The sequence below is a fragment of the Struthio camelus genome, chromosome 1 (genome assembly GCF_040807025.1).
Source record: "Struthio camelus isolate bStrCam1 chromosome 1, bStrCam1.hap1, whole genome shotgun sequence".
NCBI classification, from domain to species: Eukaryota; Metazoa; Chordata; class Aves; order Struthioniformes; family Struthionidae; genus Struthio; species Struthio camelus.
In genome coordinates, this window is record NC_090942.1 from 43,744,847 (window position 1) to 43,765,252 (window position 20,406).

Here is a 20,406-nt window from a genome sequence, read left to right on the forward strand (position 1 = left end):
TCTTTACACTCAGCTAAAAGCATAACAAGCATTAATACATGGAACAGTGACTTCAGCTGACACATTCCAGTGCTGATACATACTGCAAGTTGAATTATATAAAATTTTATTTTGTCTTAGCAAAAACTCTCTAACTATGCCAGTGTTCTAGCAGCATTTTCTTTTACTGTTGCATTCTGAATTCTCTTTAACCTAGCAAAATCCCTTAAATCTTAAAAATGAAACAAAAAATCAATTTTTATTAGATACTAATGTAGTAGCACAATTTGTCTTAACTGTAGCGTTTCTTTTTTACGTTGGAACTGAACTAGGAAATGATGGCATGTGTAAAATAATAAGAAGCATCCCTCACATCAAAAAAGGCAAAAAATCCTACGTATGTATACGTGACCTTAAAGTTTGTGAAGGCAAGGAAAGGTTTGGATTTGTAGTTGTCGTTTTGTGTAAACTCAAACAAGTGTTTACTGCACGTCCTTTCTTTTTAACCAAGACAATCAAGAGTAACATTTACTTTTCTTGTTTTTCTAGATACTATATATCAAAAGGTGCTATTGTTGATCAGCTGGGAGGAGACTTAAATTCTACCCCACTTCACTGGGCAACAAGGTAGGGAAAAGTCTTCTAGGATTTCCTTTCCTGTGTTGTTTTTCTTTAACTGGAATCTGCTGCTGATTGTTTTATGAAATTCCTTTATTTTATGGAAATACTTCACGCAATAATGAATTTGGTCATTGTTAACTGGACCCGCTGTGAATGTAGTTATGTTTGAGCTACAGGAGCTTTCAGCATGTGGTTCAACTTTTGTCTTATCTCCTTCTGATGTAAAGGAAGATGATCGCTATGATGGGAAAAAGTAAAGAATAATTAGAATTAATAGTCACCTTGACTTACTCTTAACTTTGGAGATCTTATTTTTGTCTCTTTTCTGGAGTTGAGCAACACTTGTGCAGGTGTGGTTTGGGATGAGTTTTGTGTGATATTTTCCTCGCAGTGGTCTATTGTATATGGACTCTTAAAGATGAACTTGAAAGAGAAAAATCAGATTTATGATGTAGGAGATGGTCCAAGAAGGATAAGGGCCTGGAAAAATAGAAGATGACTTTTTATTAGTGGCTGCTTCTTCAGACTATTGCGTAGAAATAGGCAGGAAAGGAACACTGTCCATATTATTATTCTTAACTGGACTGCAAAAGGAGGATTGTCACATTAGCTTTTAGAGCATTTAATGTATCAAAATAATTTATTTACTTAAGATGAGAACTTCCTCGTTATGCTCAACCTTTAAAGGTTTTAGCACGTATATCTCCTGGTATTAAAAATCACACTTGACTTTCTGTGTATTAATAGTAGGAATGCTTGATGAAATTCCTTGGTGTTCGTAGCTGTAATCTGTAGTTCTGTGAAGCATTGTCCAGAGGTGATTCTGATAGACTTAAGGTCTTTTGCTGACACCGGAAACTGTATGCTGGCAATTGTGCACCTTATTAACAGGAAGAACATTCCTATTTTCGTTATGCCAAAATATATTTGAACTTTTAATGTTGTGTGGAGAACGTAGGCCCTTGGTTTTTTCTTTGTTTGTTCTTTTTTTCCCCATTTTTTTTATGCCAGTACTGTTCTGATCTTAAAAGGATAAACCATATGCACCACAAAAATCAGGAGCATATAGAATAGTTTGACATCTCTTAATATAGCTGGTTTCATATGTGGATTGGAAGAAGTCACCATAGATTGGATATATGAGCTAATGACTTGGTTTTGGGTGCTGGTGGTGGTGTTATTGACTGACCTTTTGCTTTACAACACACCAAAGCCAATTGTATGTGATGCATGCATTGGTTGCATAGAATTGCTCATGTGAATGAGTTGGCTTACTCAGTTGCAGAAGCAGATCATGACAATCACTCTTTGCGAAGAATGGGTCAAAATTCAGAACCTCCAGAAGTATAAATATGTTAAATGTATTTGTCCAAATATTAAAATCTTAATAGCTTTTCTGTGTCTAGTTATTCAGTTGTTTGTTTTTTGTGTTTTGTTGCTTTTAGACAGGGTCACTTATCCATGGTTGTGCAGCTGATGAAATATGGGGCAGATCCGTCGCTAATTGATGGAGAAGGATGTAGCTGTATTCATTTGGCTGCCCAGTTTGGACACACTTCGATTGTTGCTTACCTGATAGCAAAGGGACAGGTAAATTTTAAGTAATAACCCATTTAAATAAATTCTACTCAGAACAGGAAAACAATTGAAAGTTACGCCTATGATTCAAGTAATGCAAAAAATTTGGCTGACTAAACATTGAATTATTTCTATGTGTTTTACTACAGGTTACAGTTTTTGACACATGTACCATCTGTTTTACCTTAATCTGTTTGAACAGTGGTCTGAGTGCTTTGACTTTAATTCATATATATGTTTAGTGTAGTATGTGGAAATTCTAGATGATATTTTTTTACCACTCTTTATTTCTAATGAAGTTAATTTTAAAATGCTCATGGTGACAATGATTGCAAATATTTTAGTAGTCATCTTAGAAGCATCAGGCTAGACATGGATAAAGAAGCTAATGACGAAGCATTGTCATAGGTCATCACTTTTTTTACACCTCAGTCAGCAACTTTTTATTGCTGTAATTGCATGTGTGTAGATTTAAAAAAAAAAACCTCTCACTTGCCTCTTGTATTATTGCTGTATCTATTAATTATGTAACATGTGTACTTGTTACTGTTCTCATTGTCTCCCATCCTTCATTTTGTATGCTCAAAGCTGTTCACCTTCTTGCTACTCACCCTTCATTTTAAGTAAGCTGTAGATACCCGCAGATACGTGCCTGAAGCACAAACTTGAGACTTAGCTTTGCAGACCACATAGAAAAATCAAAACCCTCCCCCCTTTTTACAATTTAGTTAATGCTGTTCCCAATTCTGTGTTCTGTTTTTTTCTTTCAAACAGAAAGTAGGATATCCTGTGAGTCTTGTAGAATTTCACTATGAAATCAGTGGCTTTGGTCAGTGTTAGCTGGAAAGTATTATATGTTATATAACAAATACTAAATTCACTGCAGAAAATCTGTGCCAACATTCACTTCAAAAAATAAACTATTACTGTATGCAGTAATCGGTTTATATCTCAGAGTTGTTTGTCAAACAGTACTTAATATATGGTAGAGAGCAAGTTAGACACAAGAAGATGCTGCTCATATGCAATAACTAACTATTTTGTAAGAGCATAGTGGGTCAAGAAAAATCCTGTTTCATCAGGAACAAGAGTTACGCTTTGTTCATAAAAACCCCCATAAAATTGCACATAACTTATGTTACCAGAAGAATTTTGCAAATGTTATACATGTAGAAACTTTTTTTAAGTATAGCATTAAATTTAAGAATAAACGACCTTTAAAATGCTCTGTCTTGATTATGAAATCTCCCTGTAAGTGTTTGCATGTCCTGATGTATATAAACAGAATGTCCTATTTATCTATCTGAGCATATAATGCTTCAGTCCAAGAGAAGCTGTGTGTGCATACATATGTGCGTATGTAGACACACAAAGCTTGTTTTTAAAATCCAAAATCTAGTATCTTGGGAACAGCTCTCCTTATCATAAGCTTTTTAAAAGATGATTCTTATACTTGATAACATTTGAGTTTTAATGACTTCAGTATCCTTCTTGTGCCATAAGTTTGAATTGATTTTGCTAGTTATTTTTCAGAAGCACTTCAGAAAGTGAAACTTTAAAATTATGTCTCAATTTGAATGTTAAAATATAGTAATAACACTATAATAAAAATTATTGAACTCAGTTCTATGCTATAGCTATACTACATCCAACTACAGAAACTGCATAATTTCAATGGAACTTATGGGAACTGCATAATTCTACTCTGTATTCTCCTTTAATAACTGTATGTGAGATCATGAGTAGCTGACTTTGTTTACACTGATATTTACCTCCTAGTTTATACCATGATTTGGGTTTGGAAACTTAACTGCCTTTGCTTATGTAGGCTTTTTCTGTTACTACTTGTAAGCTTTGCTTTTACCTGTACCAAGGCCAGGTTCTCCTAAATCCAAAAACTATTTTTGCCCTTCTTGTGAACATAATTTTGTGTTATAATGTAGTACCTGCATGGTAAATGTCAAATAAATAAATGTCAAAATAAATCCATTTAGGCTGCTATGCCTTGTTAGTCCTGGTCCTGACGTCCTTTGGAGACCTCTGTGGTCAGAGGAGAGCCAAGTTTCATGCTTCCAGTCAGCTATGTAGAGAACTGAGTTACAATTGGGAGATGGATTTAGTTTCGCTCCTAACTGAAGTTGCTCCTAATTGTTTCTTGTCCCTTTTCTAGGCAGGGCTAGAACCCAGCTTCAGTATTGCTGCTCTGCTCTCTGCCCGGGTTGCAGCACCCCGCAGTAAAACTTCCTATCTGAGGCTACAGTCCAGTCCTCTGGTGCCTGGAGTATATTGTATGGGAAGAGCTTTTGATCAAGTTCCCTCTGGTCTCAGTTGGAAAGTAAACCCACCTTCATGCCAGCAAGCACTACTCTGCCAAGAGGCAACAGTTGCTGATAGCTGTTGCTTTTTATTTTGTCTCGTCTCCCACTGAATCTTGCGAGGCTAATTGCCTGGCCGTATCGTAATTTAGTCATATTGTGTCAGTAAGTGGCCTGGGCCAAAATCAGCCTGGGGCAAGCATGCAGTATAGACACAATCAACATGGCAAATATCAGAGTCTGTAACGCTGTCCAGGTTTAGATAAAAGAAGATATTAAAAAAGGGAGGAAGAAAAACTTTAAATAGCATGAAGGCACTTGAAAACTTCTTAAAATTGTCACTACTTGACATTGTACTTAAATTACTTAAAATTTCAAAGGCAAATCAGGATATAGGGTACACAAACACATCACCCCAAGATAAGTTAGGATATGAATATGGTATATCAGATAATTGAATAACTGGCAGCATGTGTGTTCTCAGTTCAGTGGCTTATCTTACCTCAGTTGCTTAGATCATAAACTACTGCAAAGTTACTATTGGGGTAAAGTCATGTTCTGAGACTTATCTTGGAGTCTCTCTGATTCCTTAAGATCATAGCTTAACTATCCCTTACTTTATCGAGTACAGGGTGTGGGGGTTTTTTTTTCCATTTTCAGAGTTGCAGTCTTATGCTTTAACTACTGTCCGGAGCTACTTAGGGCTTGATTTTGAGCTATGGCTTAGGAATAGCTGGCATATGGATTTGGAAGATGTCAGTGTGATGAAAGCAGCCTTGCTCTTAAGTGTTGTTAGTTCTCTGTCGGTGTTGAGGTTTGTTCTTCCAGCAGGGTTCAGGCCAGGGTAAGGCACTGAACGAAGTGTTGTTTACTCCCTAGACCTACTGTATAGCACATTAGCTACGCAAGTATAAGGCAAGTCACGTTTCTTCTTCATAACTCTCAGAACAGTCTCTGTTTCTGATAAAGGACTAAGTTCTTCAGAGCTTTTCTTGCTCAAAGGAGCAAGGTTACTTCTGGGTTTTTTTGCGTGTTACCTTGCTTGATAAACTTGTCTGTCAACCTGCGCTCAGCTTTTACCACTCATGAGTCTGAGACTGATCTCAGAAACCTCGAAAATTTTTGCTTTCAGTGAATCACTAGCTCAGGCCTTTCTCAGCTTAGGAAATATTTTCAGTCTTAACTCTTCCTGATACATTTTCTTTACTCTTTGCCTCTAAATACGTGCTCTCTTTGAGAATCCGAGTTCCCCTTTTGCTGGATAACAGTCCATGTAAAAGAGATCTTTCCTTGTAGAGAACAGAGTTTTCTGTACAAGAGCATGACATATCTCTGTATAAAGGCCTGCATTCTATAAAATAACTAATAGTGGTTCCAAAGATGATCAATTTAAGGTTTCCTTTTATGCAAATCAATGCATTTCTAAGTGTAATCTCTGAATGCTTTCTGTGCTTTTGAGAAGGCCGTATTGTAACGTGGTAATGTTTGACCGTTATTTGTTAAATGTCCTGATAAGAATAAATGCTACTGTGATCTCTAGTTGCTCTTCAGAATTCTAACTTGCCAGTTATATTGTTTTCAGAAAGTGATTTTTGTTTTCAGAAACTAGGTTTAGCCAGTGGGATAGTCACCACAGCTCCCTTCCATGAAGGAAGGAAGAGCTTCTCCCCCGGGTTTTGTCTTTCCAAAAGCTTTTGTGTGGAATCCTGTATTCGCGTCCTAGGATGAAAATCTGGTTTGTCTTTGGATGTGCAAAGTTGTTCTGTTTTAGAACTAAAGTTGTCCTATTTCAGAACCAACTAATAAATGTACCAATTTTGGTACCGGGTGTTTGCGTGGTTGAAATATGTGTACAGGGTAGCAGTTTATGCAGTTGCATCACTTTACTGGTTTTTGAGATCTTTGCCTTTTGCAGTGCTCAGACTTTTGTCCTAACGGCATAGAGACCTGTTCATGAGAAGTATCAAGATTGACCTGTCATTGAGAGTCAGACAAGAAGTTAGTACCAAAACACCTGTTGGTACAAGCCAGAACGCATGAACAGTTTCCAGATATGTATATGCTGGTGGAGGAGGCTCCCCCCCCCCCCGCCCCAAGCTTTTAGGTAAAGAGCAGCAGCACTTCCTTTCTGGAAGTTATGCTCATGTTGCTTTGGATGATGAGGTTATGATCTGGCAGAATACCAAAACTTTGGAGGGAAGCTTTGTTAGACCGTTTGTCTGCTATCTGCAGGTTCTGTCTATAAAATTGTGTGCAAATGAACCTCAGTTTCTTTGGAACTTGTTGTAGTTCCCTTGAAGAAGGATGTACCTTAGCCCACGCTGGAGCTTATTTTGAGTAATAGTTGTAGGCTGCTTACATAATCTGTTAAGATGTGCAGGGAATAATCTGTTTTTACTCTGTGTCACCTAGTGCAAAGCGTAGCCTTGATCTGTTAACATGGATTCACTAAAGGAGTCTCTTTACCTATTCGCAGGCAGTCGGGTACCTGCTGGAAGAGTGATTATTCATATTATAGTAATTCTTGCATTCTTCAAAATGTGGTGTTCACACAGTGTGAACTGTGAATCAGTTACGCTTCTGAGGGACAAACGAACTTGAGGTTAGGCCATGCTTCTAATTTTCTTCCTGGCAACAGGAGGTGAAAGGGAGTCTCAACTGCTGGGCAGCCCTAGTAGACTCAAAAGATCCTAGTGTAGGCATGTGCCTGGGACAAACAGACGTGGATTCTGGTCTCAGTGCATGTAAGACACTTCTGAAAAAACAGTGCAATCAAGTAATGGTTCTCTTTCCACTCAGTCAATCAGTTTTTATTTCCGTTTGTGTGGTGCGTGTGTGTGTGTATGTGTTTTTAATTTGGCAACAGAATAAAAACTCAGAAATGTAAAAGCTTCTGCAAGCCAGAGGACGACTTAAAGCAATTATTTGGAAGGCTAAATTGCATTTTTTTTTTTGGAAAATTTCTACTAGGGTCAGGCTAGCAGCACAGTCAGTGAGGATCCCAGGGTGCTTGGCCTCTGGCAGACAACAGAGAGGAGCAGAAGTTTCTGGGGGGAAATGGAAAGCAACATCATCTGCTTTCTTGGTTTCCATCAAGGCTTTCAATAGCAAATGACTTTACTGAAAGACTTCCAACCTAATTTTTCTGGTAAGAACTGAGAGGAGTAGTGTAGGAGATGCTGTTACAGTCCTACTATTTCTAAGGGAAATTGTGCAGGTCTTTGTTTTAGAGTAATTTTGTGTTTGCAGTCCATGAAAGTTGCCCAAATGTGCTTGAGAATCTCATCTGGTCCGATGTGTTTAGGAATTCCGAGCTTCCGTGTTACTAAGGCAAGGATCTATAACAGCCAAAATACTGTGCGTAATAGATGCTTTCCTTTCTGATGATCTCAGAGGATTGTCTTAATCAGTTGCCCTGAATGATAATGTTTTGTCATTCAGTGGCAATGTTCAGTTAAGCATAAGAATGGAATACATTTTGTTTGTTTAGCTATCTGTTTAGTCACCGCTTGATTATAAGTTAGTTTTATTTCTGAGTAGGTTAATTGTTTTTATTAATGGCTTTTGCTTGCACTTAAAAACTCTTCTGTGGTTTCCATTAAGTTGATATCCAGATATGCCAATACCTTTGGAACTGTGTGAAGTAAAACTGCTTTGCAAGTAAAAAACCACAGGCACAGCTAGCATGTGACCATGTAGGATGCTACGGCATATTTATGTTAATTTATAAAGTAGTTTATTAAACGTTGGAGTGTTTTATTTAAACGTCTTTCCTGCTTTTGAGTGCAATATTACACCACTTATCTATGCTTTTTTTTTTATGTTGAAGGTAAATTTAAGGTTGAAATGACCAGTCTTGTAACCTGCGGTGGCTGCTCCTTAGTTTCCAAAATAGATGGAAATGGTCATATTTTGGCACTGGTGGTGTTAATAAAGTGATATTTAAAAATGAAAACAGGCACTATATAGTAAAAGCTTGCCAGGTCGTCTTCAATTCAGTTGGCTAGTGTTATAAAATACTGCTTCTTATTACAAACCTTATAGCTACTGAAACTTGAGCGTGCATATCTCACCAGCACTTTTTTTTTTCTTTTTAAGGATGTAGATATGATGGATCAAAATGGAATGACACCTCTAATGTGGGCAGCTTACAGAACACACAGGTAATATACTTGCTGCATTTCTGATCTTCTTTTATCATTAACCGAATGGCATGGGATAGTGACTTTCTGATTTGGAGAGTGTTTTGTTTTAACTAGCCAATGTACTTCTCTCAATTTCCGCTCTACTTCATTTCTGACCTATTCAAGAGAGGAGGTTATGCAGATGTATTTGCCAGTATGAACTTTCAGTCCACAAAGTAAATTTACTTGTGGAGGTTAGCAAAAAAAAAAGATAATTCAGACTTGTTGTCTGGAGAAGTATCTGAATCAGTTTGCGGCTCAGAGGGGCCTATCTCCACTGATTGTTGAGAGGAGCCTAAGTTAGCTTTTGCAAATAGCTACTATTACCAACATTGTCATTACCTCTTTTGTTTTCAGCTTTCGGCATGTGGGATGGAGTTATATTTAGTACTTTTATTGTAATCTGTCAGACATATAATCATGTGCATTCTTTTGCAAATTTGTTAGTACTGTTACATTTCTGAGATGTGAAAATAAAAATTATACAAAATGCAGTTCAAGACAGCCGAGAACAAGTTTTAATAGATTTGAGCAATAGATGTCTTTCTAGGCCCCTTTTTAAATTGAGTAAGATCTTTGTGGATTGTTTTTGGAAATTTGAGATATTAACATTAATCAGCAAATAATGTCATGTTACTGTTATATAGTGTACCTAATCAATGTCCATTATAGCAACTGAACTCACTAACCCAATTGGAATGTATTTCAGTTAATCTTCTGTAGATCTAAACAAGACTTTTCTTTTCTAGTGTGGATCCAACCCGATTACTACTTACATTTAATGTTTCCGTTAATCTTGGAGACAAATATCATAAAAACACAGCATTACACTGGGCTGTGCTAGCAGGAAATACTACAGTCATTAGTCTTCTGTTAGAAGCTGGAGCTAATGTAGATGCTCAGAATATCAAGGTAAACACTCAGTCTGTTTTTATTGTAAGTGATTTAATGCAGAAATAATCTGTAATAAATCTGAAGACTAGATGATTGTTGAGGGTATAGTGGGGCCATGAGGATGCATGCAAAAGCCATGCCACTTATGTTCCATCTAGAAATCAGTTTTTACTGACAATGATGTACAGTCTCTAAATCTGCACCTTCAGAAGTACACATGTGAATACACTTACCAATAGGTACGTGCAAACAGATGGTTTGCATGTGTGCATTTAGACTGCATGCATGAAGACCGTGCATTTGGATACAAAATTGGAAAATTGATTGGATGTCATCTAGTTATCATTTGGGGTGACTTCTTGTTTTGATGGAGTGAGATGTGAGACAGCTGTGCCTTTTCCAAGGGAGAAGGCAGATGCTCTAGTATGTCTCCTTCACCCAGTGGCAGCAAGGAAGCTTGAGGCCTAAAAGTGTCAGTGAGAATAAAATCAGAAAATTGGTTCCTTTTGGGGGGCAGATCTTCAGTTGTCTGACTACTTTACCTGAACCTCTTAACCAGGCTAGACTCAGTGCTAACAGAGCCCATCCCACCCATACAATAGCCAAGGAGCTGTTCCAATTTATGCTATAAACATAGAGTCCGTAAGAGCTTGGCCAGCAACGGGAAGTGGGCGTGTTAAAGCTTTGCTCTGCAGTGGTTGTTGTCCGTTGCTCCCAAACCATCCTGTATATGCCATGAGATGCATTTTTATCACATAAGTTAGTTCTTCTGTCTGTGGGGTCAGGGAAGAGCTCACTTTTAGGAAAAATAATTCTCTATTACTCAATTTCTATTTGCATATTTGTATTTTGCACTTAGTAAATGGTACAAATGGGATGGACAGATTGGAAAGTACAGCTCTATATATTTATTTATCAAATACTTAATATTTAGTTAATTTGACCTTTCACCATTTTTTCCTACTGAGTAAGATAACCAGGGTCTATTGTACTAGGCTGTCAACCACAGAAAAGATTGTGTTGTGATCCACAAGTGATAGAAATATCCTAACAAAATATGTACATCCATTTTCTTGAACGGCATGGGTCAGAATTTTTAAAGAGTGCAGTCAAATTTTGCTACTGTCTTTCTAGGTCCTACATCAGTTCTAGATCACCAGAAGTACTGATGATCCCGAGCTGAAAACTGAACAGAAAAACCACATGGCTTTTCACATGTGTTTAAGACAAATCAACTAGTCTCTCAAATTCATTGGTGTGAATATATATGAAGTGATCTATAAAGTCAGCTGCGTGGGTGAAATACACTTCTAGTCTCACTTCTTGCAAACTGTTATGAAGCTCTTTTCTGTTCCACCTAATGGTAAAAATTAGGATATTTTGTGAAACAATCAGTGTGTCATAACTTGCTTCCCTGGAGAGACTGATGGCGTTAACTAGAGTTTTAAAGTGATCCATACCTCAGTTTCCTGACTTTCATAGAATCTGTAATTAAAAATTAATACATCTAGCCAAATGAAAGGATATCTACTAGCCTGAAGCAGTTCATAGTTTCCTTCATTATTGACAGACAGCAGCAGTCAGTAGGGGAATAGGCTTTTGAACCTGCTGGATCATGATATTTCTTCAGTCATGCTGGAAGACATGAGCCTCGTTTCATTATTCACTGCTTTCCTTCTGCAGCGGAGTCTAGGTTTCTTGTTTGCCTTTCTATTGATTTCTAAGATATCTAGGATTTCTAGGATCAAAATTATTCCAGCAGTGACAGCTTTGCCATCCAGTCAATGGTTTTATAACAGATGTTGATTTGAGCAGTGTATCATATGTTTAGTAAAAGTTCATAGTAAACGTAAGATTTTAAGAGATTTCCATAGGTGTATAGAAACTCACTGTCTTGTGCTTCTCCTTTGACTGTTTAGCAAAAATGTTTTCTTTCTTGAGCCAAAATTGGTTGTTACGGTGTCTGGCTCATGTTTTCCTGGAATTAGAAAAAGGATTCACCAAAGGTTTCTTTCTGATTCAGTCCTTTCAAGATCTGTGTAGTGAAGTGCTTTTCTCCGATAGTCCATGGAATTGACCAAAAATGTGGATAAAACATTTAAGGTTAAAGAAATATATTGGCTAGAATCCCCTCATCTTTTTCAGATTATGTAGTGACTGAAATATTAAGTGTGAGGTGTTATATGTTAGTAAATTGCATGCTACTAGCCTCCTAGGTTTTGGTGAGGAAGCTGATGTAAATTGGAACCAGTTGCCTAAGTAAGGCACTATTTTCATTTTGCATGGCAGTCTGAGAAATGTAGTGGGGGCTGTATAAGAGAAAAATATAAGTCAATAGCGCTCATGAGACTTACTCTAGATTAAAACTTGATGTTTTAAAAAAAAAAAAAGGGAGAAAGTATCTATCTTGGAAGTATAATGATGCTAGGTAGTGTAATGGGTTAGTAAACATAGTCCTCACAGATGCAGTCGTTTCAAGTTAATCAAAGAGGGTTTGTCCTGCTCTAGTGACTTATCTTCTTTGTTATGCTCTATAAGAAACTAATATTGCTCTTTAGGTAGTAAGACTTTTTCCCCCCCCTTTTTGAGAACTGGAGTTGGAGATGCAAGTTCCTTTTTGGTAGTCAAAATAGGATTTTGGAGTGAGTTTTTTTTGATTTTTTTGGGTTTGTTTGTTTTGTTTTTTTGTTAGGACAAGGTATCTTGCTACAGCAGGAAACAGATTGGCAGATAAGGAGAAGATTTCAGAAGTCAGTTAATCAGCGGAGTGGGGGTGGGATGAATAAGTTTTATTTAAATATATATAGAAGCCCTTCCCCCTAAACCCCCCAACAGTGGTAGGAACTTTTATGCTTTAAGGAAGATACTTATTTAAAACATATCAAAACTATTATCTTTGAATGGACTTTAGGTATAGTTTCTTGATTAAATATAGACTTTCACAAAGAAGTCTTCAGATATACTACATAAAGTGCCATGTGGTAATGACACTTCAGATTATTCTTTCTGTCTAATCACTTAAAAATCTCTAAATGAATTCTATTAAAGCCTTTTTGCTTGTTGGCAAAGTGATAATTATATTACTAGGCTAAGGTTTAAGATCCCTGGTTTGTTGGGGGTGTTTTCCTTTAGTTTTGCTTTTTAAGCAGATTGGCCATGCATCCCTGTGACTGCGAGGAAAATGTTAAAATGGCCGGGTGATCAGAAGCATAGTGGAAGATGTCTTTAAAGCTCCCTCAATCTCTTTATCTAGGCAGTTCCTAGGTGTCTCATGGCCCTCTAGTGGAAGGGATGCTCAGCTGGACCCCAAGACAACTTCAGGATTTACTTGGGAGGTCAACTCCCAGAGGGGATTGCTTGTCCACAGGTAATCTTATGGTCTGGATATATAAGATGACATTTTAAAAAAAAAAAAAAAAAAAAAAAGCATCTCTGGGGTTTTCCCAGTATTAGCAATTCAAGATGCTGTTAGCTTTGTGATGACACAGGCACTGTAGTTCAGGCTTTGAAGCCAAGTTAAGTCAAAAGGTTATTCTTTACTAATTGATTTTGCTAGCTTAACTTTTCAGACAGAAGAAATGCCAGGTCCTGTTAGGCAGCGAAACACTTACTTCATAATCTGTAGTCTGTACTATTTACCCTCCTTTTATAGATTCAGAGCAAGATTTCAAAGGCAAAATGAGAGTTAAGTACTCCATTCCCATTGTCTTGCTATGGGATATAGGTAACTAACTGTCCTTTGTGTCTTTGAAATCTCTTCTGTCTATAGTAAGTATCGCCCTTTCTGGGTAATTTCAGTTTCTGGTACCTGTCTCACTTTTTTTTTAGGAGGGGGCCGAGCGATGGAGGATTCAGCCATTTTTCAAGCCTCCATGAATGCTTTGTTTAGGAGGGGAGTTAACTCCAGTAGAAGAGAGGAAGAGTCAAATGCAAAACTGAAGCTGGAGGTACCTGCAGTTGGTTGTCTCTTGCCTCCTCTATAATTTCAGACCCCGTCAATAACTTTCATTTAGCTCTCTTTTGTAGATATTTAAAGAGCAGTAAAATCAAATCAGTTTGATAGGCACCTCTGGCCCCTCTATACCTTTCTCTTGCCTTCTCTGTCAGTTGTCCCTGACTGTAGGGAAACGAAAAGCGTGGACCATTGCTGGCTTTGCACCCAATGAATGTGAAGCACAAGCCAAGCATGAAAGCTCAGAGTTTGGGAGCAAGATGGACATGAGGAATCAGTTTATTCTTTCCCTTTTTTTCTTCCTAGGACTACAGTGACTGAGACAAACAAGAGCATTTAACTTATTTAAAAAAAAAAAAAAAACTTATAGGAAATATGCCATGATATTAGTAACTTCACTCTGCCAAGTAGGCAGAGGATTAACTGAGGAGTTAAGGCTTTATGCTGGGAGAATTTCCATGATCCAGTGGGTCACAAATTCTTCTTTGTTTGATTTCTGCTGCCTGTCAATAGCTGAGGGGAAGCACAGTCTTTCATTTACAGACTAGTAGACTGTGTGTAGAACACTGAAACACAGATGTGTTATGGCAAAGGCAACAGTTATTGCTGCATCAAGGCATTTAGTGTCAGGATCACAAATTTAATATTCTACTTGTCCACTCGTATGCAGTTATAGGAGCAAAAAAGACTGAAAGGAATTAATGATCTGTTTGGTGTCAAGTAAGCTGCAGAGAGAAAACAGTGCCAGAACGTAGTTTAATCTGTCTTTAAATGTATTATTTGTACCTGCTAATCTGCTCTTTCAAAAGTGATCTGAATGCATTTTGTGTATAAATTAGATATTTCCCGTTTTTGTATTCTTGGCAGGGAGAATCACCACTTGATCTAGCAAAACAGAGGAAAAATGTTTGGATGATCAACCACTTACAGGAAGCAAGACAAGCAAAGGGATATGACAGTCCATCCTTTCTCAGAAAGCTGAAAGCTGATAAGGTGAGAAGACCTATAACATATAAAATATCTGTTACTACTGCTTTATGTCTGTGGGTTTTTTGTGTTGGGTGGATGTAGATTTTCTTGTTTTTTTGGTTTTTTTTGTAAGCAGTTCAATACTGAAGCTTCTCCACGCTTCAGGTTTAGGAAATGTCATCTTTTTGTGGTGACAACTAATTGCAACCTTATTCAAGGCAGCAGGGAAAAAAAAACAGGCCTCCACACAGTTTTCCTTAATTTTTGCACTGACTAAACATTAGGAATTACTAAGCAGTGGTACTGCTGGGAATAGTCAAGACTGTCACAAAGCTGATTCTCACGTATCTGAGGAAATAAGTGTTTTAGATGTCCTGAACTCTGTGATCTTCCTAATTACTCAGTGTTTTCTGTTGAATGACAAATGTAGTCAGTCTTATTGGTATAATAATGTAATATATGTACCTCAAAGTTGAAGGCCTCTTATTTCTTCCCAAGTTGTTATTTAATAGCATAGCTAGTATTTGATCTTGATAACTGAGATTTACTTAATAACCCTGTCAGCTTTCAAAATAAATTCCTAATTAGCAAAAACCCATATTTGTGCAGAATGACCAATTTTAAATAAAATTTAATTTCATTTCTTGTGATCCTTATGTTCAGTAACTGGAGGCTTGGGATTTTTTGATTTTTGAGGCTCTTTTTGGGGGATGGGGGTGCACATGAGCAGAACTGAAATGTTGAACCTCATGTTACTAAATTAAAACCTGTACCTGGAGAGTTGGTGTGATTGTACTAAAAGTGACTGAGGAAACAAGAAATGAGAGTGTAAAGGGTAACATATTGCTGTCGTGAAGAACTATCTGCCTACCTATAGCTGGAGTTCTTGTATATAATTAATGTTCACTTACAAGTGGGCATGTAGTGCTGGATATTTTTCCAGTGTGGCATCACTGATTTGTTATGTCTTTAGAGATACGTTGTATCTTGGTAATTAAAGCATTGGCTACAGCCTCTGCTTTAACTCTATGGTCATTTTAAAAAGTTAATACTTGTGAGTTGTTGCGTTATTGTGATTTGCGCACTGCGTTATGCGTCAGTGTGTTGTGACTGTACCTCAAATATCCTGGAGTTGAGTGCACTAATCAGCAATTGTACCCACATTTTAAGAGGCTAAAAAGGTTCGTTCTTCATAGAATTTTCAATACGACTTTATCTATTACTTATGCAACTTCAATTTTTAATGTTCGCTGTCCAAAATCTACTGTACACAATATGCAGTAGTTCATACACTTTTGACAAATTTTTAGAAGAGAACTACTGTTACCTTTATTCTGGATCAGTAGCAAAGTCTCCTTAAAAGACGGTTCAGAGGGGGAGGGGAGACAAGACACCTAATTTGTTATACAGTTTTAGGATGATTTGGAGGGGGTGGAGGGGAGAGATGTAAATGTGGGAAATGACAAAAAACGAAACAAAAATCCTTAATCCTCACTTTGTGTCAAGCTTGCAAAAAATTAATTTTATCACCTGTCCTATATATTATTCAGCCTATTCCTAAAAGTAAAATTACTTATTGATATTTTTCTATACAGGAATTCCGTCAGAAGGTGATGCTGGGAACTCCTTTCCTGGTTATTTGGCTGATTGGGTTTATAGCAGACCTAGACATTGATTCTTGGCTCATTAAAGGGCTGATGTATGGTGGCGTTTGGGCTATGGTGCAGTTTCTTTCCAAGTAAGTGTTTTACCACAACACTCTTCAGTGTGCACTGAAGTAGTGTTTAGTTGGCATCTTAGTTACTTAATATTTTTTTAATGTGTGTTTTTGGATATGCAGCATTTATGTTTTGTTGGAATTCTTTGTTTATCACTACTTAAGGAAAGATCTTTTGCAGCTTAGCTCTTTTAATGTTCTGTGGTGTTACAGAATAGCCATTGAACTACTCTGAATGAATACCACTGAGTTAACAGAAGCTAACAGCAGAATAGAACAGCACAATAGAAATTCAGTCAGTCTCCAGAGGAGGGTGCTGAATGTCTGTCTACAAAGAGTCATCTGTGTGAATTTTAAAGGGAACAGTCAAGGGGAAAGTTATTTGAGAGGGATAGAAAAGATGTGTGAATGTGCTATTAAATCCCAGATTTTTTTAGAATTAAAATACCCCAAAGTATCGAAGATTTACAGAGAGAAAGTCAGACATAGGATTTGCAGCTTCTGTTGTTGCCAAAAGGGGGGACTAAACGAGAAGGCTTCTTTCTAATATATTTTTAATTCTTTACCTAATCATAAACATGTGCACACACAAACTAAAATTCGTTAAGATTACTTTTAAATACCTGTAAATACACACGCGCACAGACAGACATCTTCTGACAGATTCCCAGAATCTGTGGGCTACTTCATCTCTACTTAGCTTCTCAGTGTCTTATATTACCTATGTAGAAGAACCTTTGTGCTTTTCTGGCTTTGGATGTAATGTCCGTTAGAACCATTTACTCCTCCTTCCTTTCTCCTTACAGAGAAAAGGAAAATATACCTTGTTTGAGGGGGAACTCTGCACACAGGCAGACAGAACAGAGCTAAGATGACAGCAGCCTAAGGAACTCTTGATGTCTTTATTTTCAGAATGCGTTGGGTATTACCATTGTTTTCTAAATAATCTTCAAGCCAGAGGAAGAATGTCTGTGTAAGCCTGATCTTCTCTGAATTAACAAAGATCCCTGTTAGAAACATCTCTAGGAATCTTTTGAATTCCTTGGAAAAGTACAGTCTTGTGACAAAGGAACAAGCAAGCATCAAGCTCATGATCTTAATATGTCTGTCTGTCTCACTTAAGTTTGCACATACGTGGGACAAATCTCTGCTCGTTTTATAAACTCTGGTTTCCTAAAACAGTATTTTCTTGGATGATGCAATTGCCTTTCATTGCTAAGTGTGCTAAAAGCAAGTAACTTTCCATGGTAACATACTTGGCTGTCTTATGTGTACCCTAGCAAAGATTTTCTTTAGCTGCCTGGGGAGTAACTCCCACAATACATACTATGGAACTGGCATCTTTTTTCCTCAAAGCATTCGAAATGTCTGAGTTACTCTTAGACAGTCTCTTCTAATATACTCTTATGAATTAGATAGTCTCCTATCTATAAACTCATCAGCTTAGTGAAGCTAATTAGTTGTTACTGTCCAAGCCATGGTCTATAAAGAAAATTAATTATACTCTTACGCCTATTTCCACTCTCAGATCAGCGCTTTCTACAGATGGCTATTTTTATTTCTCAGGATTGTTGAAGTTGGAAGGGACCCTGGAGATTGCCTAGTCCAGCAGCCTGCTCAAAGCAGGATCAACTGCAGCAGGTTGCTTAGGGCTATGTCTGGTTATGTTTTGAATCTCTCAAGGATGGAGATGGCACAGCTTCTGGGCAACATGTTCCAGTGCTTGACCACCCTCACGTTATAAAACATTTTTCTTACGTTTAAATGGTATGTCCTGTATTTCAGTTTGTGCCCATTACCTCTTGTCTTTTCACTGGGTACTGCTGAGAAGAGTCTGGCTTCATTATCTTCATTTGCCCCCATCAGGTATTTGTACACATTAAGATCCACCTTGATCCTGCTCTTACGCACGTTGAACAGTTCCAGCTCTCTCAGCCTCTCCCCATATGTCAGATGCTCCAGTTCCTTAAACATCTTCATGGTCTTGGCTGCACTTGTAAATCCACATCTGTCTTGTATTAGGGAGCCCAGGACTGAACGTAGCACTTCAGTTGTGGTTTCACCAGTGCTGAGTAGAGGGGAATGGCCACTTCCCTTAGCCTGCTGGCAGCACTCTGCCTAATGCAGCCTAGGAGGCTGTTTGTCTTTTCCTGACGATGGAAGCCCTGCTTGCGTCCCTTCATATCCCTTGCCAGATTCGACTCCAGATGGGCTTTGGCTTTCCTAAGCCCATCTCTGCAGGCTCAGACAGTGTCTATATTCATCCTGGGTCACCTGTCCCTGCTACTACCTCTTGTACACTTTCTTTTTACGTTTGAGTTTTGTCAGGAGCTCCTTGCCTATACGTGCAGGCCTGCTGCCAGCTTTGCTTGACGTCCTGCACATTGGGATGGACCATGCTTGAGCTTGGAGGAGGTGATCCTTGAAAACCAACCAGTTCTCATCCCATAGGGTTCTTCCAAGCAGGCCAAAGTCTGCTCTCCTGAACTCCAGGGTTGGGATCCTGCTTTTTAGACTGTTGAAGGATCCTCCTTTTTCCTGGCTTCTTCCTTGTAGGATCCTGAACTCCACCATCTCGTGGCGACTGCAGCCAAGGCTGTCCCTGAACCTTCCCCTTCCCTCAACCAATTCTTTTGTGTTTTTTAAATATGAGGTCCAGCAGAGCCCCTTGCCTCCTCAGCTCCTCCATCACCTGTGTTAGGAGCTGTGTTGCCCCTCCAGCAGACACTGGGGTGGGTAAGTCCCCCATGAGGCCCAGGGCCTGCAAATGTGAGGCTTCTTCCAGTTGTCTGAAGAAGGCCTCACCTATTTCTCCCTGTTCAGGTGGTCTGTAGCAGACACCCACCACCACATTGTTCACCTTCCCTTGAATCCTAACCCATCAGCTGTTAGCTGGCTCATCATGCATCCCCAGGCAGAGCTCTGCGCACGGAGTTGCGCTCTCACATACAGGGCAACCGCCCTTCCTCGGCGTCCCAGACTGTCCTTCCCAAACAGCTTTTATTCATCCATGGCAGCGCTCCAGTTGTGTGAGCTGTCCCACCACGTCTCCGTGATCCTGATGAGATCCTAGCCCTGCAACCGCGTGCGGACCTCTGGTTCCTCCTGTTTGTTCCCTAGGCTGTGTGCATTACTGTACAGGCACTTGAGAGAGGCACCAAGTCATGCCGATTTCCCAGGGAAAAAGTGCGAGAGATTCCCCCTTAGTGGTGTCCTCTAGGCACTTTGCTATTTGTGTGCATACGCCTGAGGGGGGCCCGCCTCAGCCCTGTATTGCTGGTCACAAGGTCACTCTTGTCCACCCTGCACCCTTTGCTTGCCAACCCTATCCACAGCTTCCTCACTTGATTGTGGGTTGTCATCTCGCTCCCCTGCCATTCCTAGTTTGGCACTTGCCTTAGCAGGCTGGTCAGCTTGTTGGCAAAGATGCTTTTGCCCTGCTTGGTCAGGTGAGATCCCATCTCTTCCCAGGAGTCTTCCATCCTCAGAGAGGATCCTGTGGTCATAAAAAACTAAATCCTTGCTCTTGACACCAGTTGTGCAACCAGCTGGTGACCTGTAGGATCCATCTACTCCTGCTCAAGACCTTCCCCCTCGTTGGCAGGATCAAGGAGAAAACCACCTGGGCAGCCTTGGCCTTGGCCCTTGCCCAGAGCCAGGTAGTCACGCTTGAGACGCTCCCAGGGGAGACCTGGAGTATCGCTAGTGCCCACATGGAAAAGCAGCAGCAGAGGGTGATAGTCTGAGGGCTGGACAAGCTGTGGCCGCCGCCTCTCTGCCAGGTTCTGGTTCCAAGCCCCTGGCGAGCAGCAAAGCTCGCTAGGCAGCAGGTCAGGTTGGCAGATGGTCCTTCATCCCCCCGCAGAAGGGAGTTTCCCACTACTGTCACTCACCGCTTCCTGCTGGTGCTGCTGTGGGGCTGGGCTCAGGCTCAGTTGGCTCAGATGCTTTTCTGGACACAGCACCCAGCCCTTCGTCTGCATGGGACTCTTCATTTCCCAACCTGATAAGGACAGACTGCCTGCTCCTCCATTGATGCTGTTAGGGGTTCGGGATCTGGTCTCTGCAGATGCACTCAGTCTCCTTTTGATCATCTCTGATGCTGTGCAGTTCACTGTCCTTCTCCCAGAGCTCCTTTTCTCAGCAATGCAAGTCCTCAACTAGCACAAACTCCTGCAGGCAAGGACATCATTTCTT

The 20,406-nt window shown here is 39.3% G+C and overlaps 1 protein-coding gene across 1 annotated transcript in view; it reads left to right on the forward strand.

Moving 5' to 3' along the window:
• The window catches only part of ZDHHC17 (zinc finger DHHC-type palmitoyltransferase 17), an 82,520-nt gene that overhangs the window by 35,921 nt on the left and 26,193 nt on the right, over nt 1-20,406 (forward strand). Inside the window, exons 4-9 of the mRNA XM_068936116.1 lie at nt 529-606; nt 2,046-2,190; nt 8,592-8,656; nt 9,427-9,589; nt 14,391-14,516; nt 16,088-16,230. Coding sequence (XP_068792217.1) covers nt 529-606; nt 2,046-2,190; nt 8,592-8,656; nt 9,427-9,589; nt 14,391-14,516; nt 16,088-16,230 — 720 coding nt within the window. The remainder of the gene's footprint in view (nt 1-528; nt 607-2,045; nt 2,191-8,591; nt 8,657-9,426; nt 9,590-14,390; nt 14,517-16,087; nt 16,231-20,406) is intronic.